The sequence below is a fragment of the Chenopodium album genome, chromosome 17 (assembly GCF_948465745.1).
Source record: "Chenopodium album chromosome 17, dcCheAlbu1.1, whole genome shotgun sequence".
Taxonomy (NCBI): domain Eukaryota; kingdom Viridiplantae; phylum Streptophyta; class Magnoliopsida; order Caryophyllales; family Amaranthaceae; genus Chenopodium; species Chenopodium album.
Window position 1 is genome coordinate 29468909 of NC_137850.1, and position 6222 is coordinate 29475130.

Sequence of the window (6222 nt, forward strand, 5' to 3'; positions counted from 1 at the left end):
TTGTTGTTTATATAATATGTTATTATGTGATTTGCAGTGGATGAGTCGGTCCATGGAGATTCACCAAAGAGCACTGGCTGAGTATCCTCACATGTCTAGTGAGACTAGGACAATCACGGAGCAGCTTGTATTTGATTGGAAGTAAAAAATGGGACTCTAAATTGCTTTTTTTGGTCGTGTTAGTGGTTTTTATGTGAACTTGTTTGAATTGCTTTATATTTCTTTTTTATTAGTCATGTACAATAAGAACTGGACAGTGTATATTTCTTAGTTTTTGTTGCACCTACTATCTAACTAATGCATCCCACATGTTCCTTCTAGCTTCATGTTGTTGATCCCATCCATTAACACTAGCCTCGCGGTGCTCAGTCCACCAACCGGCGATCGGCGGGAGAGGTGAATCAGGTGCAAGGTCAAGACGGATGAAATGTGATCCACCAACTGTAGCAATTACGAACTCCTGACTTGGTGACAGGACCCCATTTTGTGCCCTCAGCGGTAACACTGTGATGCATGGGTAGTAGCAAGTTGGTACTAGGCCTACCCCGAGACAAATCACCCTTGCGTTGAACCACGTAGCAATAGGAAATAAATCTTGAATAGTTACCATCCAATGCCGCTCCTCAACAGCCCCACCATCCCATCGAATACGCTCTATGTTCATCTATAGTCGTCCAAGCCCGTAAATCCGTTCGTACAAATCAAGATGACCGGCGATGTCGTTCGCTATTGTTTCCCGAGCATCAAACCATAGTCCCCGATCACCAAAGAAGAAGTCGGCGACACAACGAAAGCCACAGTTCCCATCACCAATGACATCCTTCCAAGACGTAATGTACGGTAACATCGGGCCCGGAAGCTGGTTCAAATACCTGCACTGACTAATGTCACACGGATCTGCTGCACATAATTACAAAGATTAATTATTAGCAAAGCTACAAGATGAAATACATATAATTTTTAAAATCACTGGACTTTTAATGTTACCTGTTTCTTGGTCACCACCACGTTGACTGTATTGACGATTCACATGCTCGAAATAACTTCGATCATGCCTGGTGTCATTGTTCCTCCGTCGACCACAAACGTTGAGGTTCACATGTGGTTCTTCAAGTTGTGTATGATTCGGGTGCAGCTCCTCTTCAATGATGCGCGATAAATTTCAACGTACAGCAGGATCACTTTCCATGATTTCATCAACTAGGGAACGAAAATGTGCAGGCTCCTCGGTCGAATCGTTAACAAATTCTGGAATGTTAACACCATCACCAATAACCAAAGTCTTCCAGAAAGAATGAATTTGGCTGCTATACAAGCCTGTCTGTGCAACTAGCGAATCATGTATCTGGCAGGCACACGGTACACCATGAGTCACACATAGCACATCCACAGCGTTCATAAACCTGGTAACTCAAATCCCGCATCCTTTTGGTCTCCGCATGAAGTAATTTCAAGCAATGTTGAGACACTTTGCCATTTATACGTGACAGTGGCAATTGTTTGTACATCTCTCCAATTTTAGACCTTGATGCCTCCAAACTATTATGAATTTCAATAATTCGATTACCGATATGACAATGGACTCGGGCCCATACGGTATCTAAAGAACCTGCCATTGATTCCAATTAGTAAAAACATTTTGCTATTATTTATTATAATTACAGTTACGAAATAAAGACAACAACTAATATAGTAAAACAACTAACCTGTGGATGATTCAAACCACGTTTTCACTGCTGAATGTTGGCTCTCAACTCTACAGTTGGTGGTGTTACCAAAGTGAAGAATTTGGTTCGTCCAATACGTCACAAATTTGGTTTTATGACACAGCCATGTTCCCTCAACGTACTCAATCACTGTCGGAAAACTTGCCCACCTTGCTTTCATGGTAGCCAGAGCATGATTATACTCCGCCTTAGTTGATGCATCCATAATACGTTTCCATTTTCCATTTTTAAAACTGGCACCAATCTTCTTGTTTTTGAACATCTTCGTCACCCTAGCCTCCACATCTTTGTTAATGTGCCATCGACATAGTAAATGCGACGTCCCTGGAAACACTTCTCTCAAAGCCGCACATAGCCCAAGTTCACGGTCTGACAAAAATACCGATGGCTCTTTATCAAACCCAATTAATTCCCTTAATCTCTGCAACACCCACCGATAGCTAGCCGTGCACTCGTTGCGCATGAAAACATAACCAACTAGAAAATTCTGGTTTGTCAGTGTCACGCCTACTATCTCAAAGAACGGCATGCCATATCGATTGGTCTTGTAAGTAGAATCCATCCCTATGACGTGTGGGTATGTGCGGAGTATGTTGACTGTGATCGGGTGCACCATAAATGCATGTTGCAAGACGTCGAGATCATCGGACATGACCCAGTAAATGTACTTACTCTCTCTCTCGTCAAATGAAGAAATTATTGAACAACTCCTCTTCCTTCGGACATCTCCATCCTGAAGTCATTCCGACAGTTGTAAATGTGCCTAATGTTTGGATGATCATCAGGAAATTGCTCTGCAATAGTTGCCATGATGTTACGGGGCGCAACCTTAGACTTTGTCATGTCACGCACAACCTGTTTTGCACCCGGCCTCAATCCGCTCACTTTACGATGACCCTCTTCATACACAATCATTAGGTGGTTATGTGTCCCGGTGTGATCATTTTTCGCACGGATCTTCCAACTATCAGTGCTGATTTCATAATATATCTTGATGTAGAAAGGACAACTATTAGCTTTGGTTTTTGTGTCTTTCCGTATCGCGTTCTCCAAATCTCTCGGCTTGTTCCTCCGTGACCGATCACATCTCAAATATCGATACGGCCAACCATCTCTGGTTTTGTTATAAGACGATTTCACCAAAATAAATCCCAGATTTATGGAAACAGCATCCGCCCATGTAACCGCATCCTCAAACGTTGGAAATAACGTATTCGTGACGAAATTTCCACTATAATTCACATCGTCACCACTGTCTTCAGATTCTATATCCTATACAAATTAAACAAAACAACGGTTTATGTCATTATGTTCTTTTTTATAATATTAATAATAATATTTATAAAACAATATTACAGCTAATAATATTATCAACATTAATAACTAATACTAATAATAACAACAATCATGATAGCAACAACAATAATCATAAACACCACCAACAACAATAACAATATTAATAATATAAATAACAAAACAATTAATAGCCTAACATAATTACTAATTAATATAATAATAATAATAATAGTAATAATAAGGTTTCAAAAAATAAAATTACTACTACTAATAATAATAATAATAATAATATTACTACTAATAACAACAACAATTACAAAACAATAATAACATTATTAAAAACTAAATCACAACAACAATTAAAAAAAATAATAATAATTAACTTTAAAAAAAAAAAAAAAAAAAACTGAAAAATGGGACATCCGCCCAAAAATTCCGGATGTTCCATGGTAGATCCGGAAATTTCAGGCGGATCCACCATGGGGCATCCGGAATTTTTAGGCGGATGTACCGTTTTCAGAAAATAAAAAAAATAAAAAAAAAACTTACAGAATGTTCCGACGCATTCTCCGGCGTACGGATGTCCCAGTCATCCATCATCCAAGACCCGTCGGAAAAAACTTGATGATTAAATTTTAAAAAAAAAACGATTGAAGGTGGTCGTGGGGACCAATTTGGTTTGAAGGACGTGGGGACCGATGTGGTGGGCTCGGGATTCACGGTGTACTACTTTGAGGGGACCTTTAGTATATAAAATGTCCATGAAAGGAACAAAGTCCTTTTTAAATAGTATAACTTGCATAAAGGGCATCTTTGTCCATTCAAGTCAAAATGGGAGCGTTACTATGTAAAATGGGAGCGACGAATAGCAATTCACTTGCTAATCTATGGACTACAGTCGATTTACTAGATTTTGACGATCATCCTTTCCATGAAGAAAGTACTAGAGACGAAGGTTGTGTCACCCTAAAGTTCATTCGCTTTGTTAGATATTATATTATGCTCCATAAGTGCTTTAAAATTCGAAAATTCAGAGTGAGTTTCAAGTACTCGCTAAAATATTTGAGTGCAAGATACTCTATTGTATACCATGAGTGCATGGATTATAAACTAGTTAGCGAAGTTGAAATGTGGATCAAATTCGCCTTAACTAGAGGGGTTGAAGTGCTTGATTTGAATTTCGGGGTATTACGCCAAGTGGAAGGGAAGTTTAAGATTCCTGATTTTGTTTGGGCTAGTGATTCTCTTGCTGAACTAAGACTGTTAAACTGTAAAGTAAAACCTCCCAAGAAGGTTTGCACGAGTTTACTAAAGATTTTGACACTTAATAAGGTAAGCATCAACAAAGAGTCGCTTTGTTTGGTTATAGGTTGTTATCCTTTGCTTCAAGATTTGGGAATAACTGATTGTAATGAGCTGAGTGAGTTGAGTTTTACTGCTCCTAACATTAGAAATTTACGAGTTTGTATGAATTATAGGCACTGGAAGCTAACTGTTAACTGTCCAAATGTAAAGTTATTTTGCTTTTCAGGATGTGTGGAGTTTATAGAATTGATTAACCTTTTTTCGGTGAAGAAGGTATCCTTTGATCACAAGTTAAACCTAATAGTAAAATTCTTTTGGTACAAAGGTCTTCGTCAATTTAAAAGATTTTTGGAACAAGTTCAACATGCTGAAATTTTGATGCTTGGCAGTGTGCCATTTACAGTAAGTAATTCTCCTCGATTTTTAGTATGTTCCTAATCTTTTGTATTTTGAATGCACTTTTAGCCCTATATAATAAATTGTTGTACATGTAACATGTCCAAAATTTGCATTTGCGAACTGTAACTGCTTTGAGCTTGGTATAAACTATAAAGTGCATAAGAAATTTCATGGCTATGATCAGTGTAATTAGATGCTTCTGGTTAGAAAAGGATTATAAGAGGTTCAATGCCTATGATTCAAATTTTAAAATTTGTTAGGATGATTATATGTTCTGTCGATTCTGAAAATTAAGTTCTAGTGACTTCATGTTTCAGGTGCTAACTTACCTTGTGATGGAAAATCATCCGTGTCCACGGAACAAGTGGAAACGTGTCGTACTACACACATGGTTGAGTAGGGCCTTTATTGAAGGAGTTAGTAGTTTACTAAGATACTCACCATGGCTAGAAGAACTAATAATATACATCATTAACATCAATGATCCATCAGGGTATCCACCGAAGGTATGTTCCGAAGTGTTTATATGTGATGGACTCCGGTCAGCCTATGCGAGTCTACACTAGGAGGGTCAAACACGGGCATCAACAGGCAGCAGCAAAGGTGAGGAAATTCCAATTAACTAGAAGACAAGTTTAATTAAGAAGAAGAGAGGGAAGGAAAGCAAGAAACTTTTAGTATGTTCTAATATGGTTTTTCCATTTTCGTTAATGTAATCACATGTAAACCTTAAGGTCATCCTTGACAATTAGTATAAGTAATTTAGTATGTGTAATGAGGAGGGTATTCAGAAAATTGTGGGGAAACACTTAGAGAGTAGCAACCTAAAGTTGCTTGGAGATGCTTGAGTGTGTTAAATTGTGCTTACATTACATTGAATTAGTTAATCTATAACAAACTTGGTATCAGAGCGGTGTTCCTGGCCGACTGGTGCCGGAAACCACCACCCCGACACTAATTATATATATATATATATATGGAGGCTAGCACGTCACAGAGGCAGGACACCATGGAAGAGACTCTTACCGATTTGAAAACTCAGATGACGACTATAGTAGAGAAACTACAAACGCCAGACGACGACCTTACCCAGGTTGTAACAGCGGCTATCAGGGCAGCCATGGAGGAAGAACGGCGGAAGATAGAGGAAGAGCGAAAGAAAACAGAGGAGGCAGTCGCAGCCACTATCAACAAATTGGAGGATCGCATCGATCGGTTCCGAGTCACCGTGGATACACAAGCCGCAATTGACCGAGGAAAAATCACCAAGCTACAAGAAGAGTTAGAATAGGTGAAGCAAACTCATCCTCAACCCATTCCACAACCCATCAACCAACCGATTCCGTTGACGGGGGAAAATAGTCCACGGCTTGAGATGGACAGAATCCGCACACCAATCGGAGACCGGCTGTACGATGAACAAGAATGGCCACCACCTGACCAAGTGGATGGCGTGGCGGCGAAGCCTGTGGAAGCACAGGAAATTAGAAATGCC

At 39.2% G+C, this 6222-nt stretch overlaps 1 protein-coding gene across 1 annotated transcript; it reads left to right on the plus strand.

Moving 5' to 3' along the window:
- The first annotated feature begins 3875 nt into the window (after positions 1 to 3875).
- LOC145588798 (F-box/LRR-repeat protein At3g03360-like) lies at positions 3876 to 6018 on the plus strand. Its single transcript, XM_081645401.1, has 3 exons — positions 3876 to 4730; positions 5045 to 5233; positions 5770 to 6018. The coding sequence occupies exons 1-3, from the start codon at positions 3876 to 3878 to the stop codon at positions 6016 to 6018; spliced, it is 1293 nt and encodes a 430-aa protein (XP_081501527.1).
- The last annotated feature ends 204 nt before the right edge of the window (positions 6019 to 6222 follow it).

Coding starts and splice junctions, on each gene's coding strand:
- LOC145588798 (XM_081645401.1), top strand. CDS start 3,876: ATGGGAGCGACGAATAGCAATTCACTTGCTAATCTATGGACTACAGTC. Junction 4,731..5,044: donor TTGGCAGTGTGCCATTTACA/GTAAGTAATTCT, acceptor TTCATGTTTCAG/GTGCTAACTTACCTTGTGAT. Junction 5,234..5,769: donor CATCAGGGTATCCACCGAAG/GTATGTTCCGAA, acceptor TTGAAAACTCAG/ATGACGACTATAGTAGAGAA.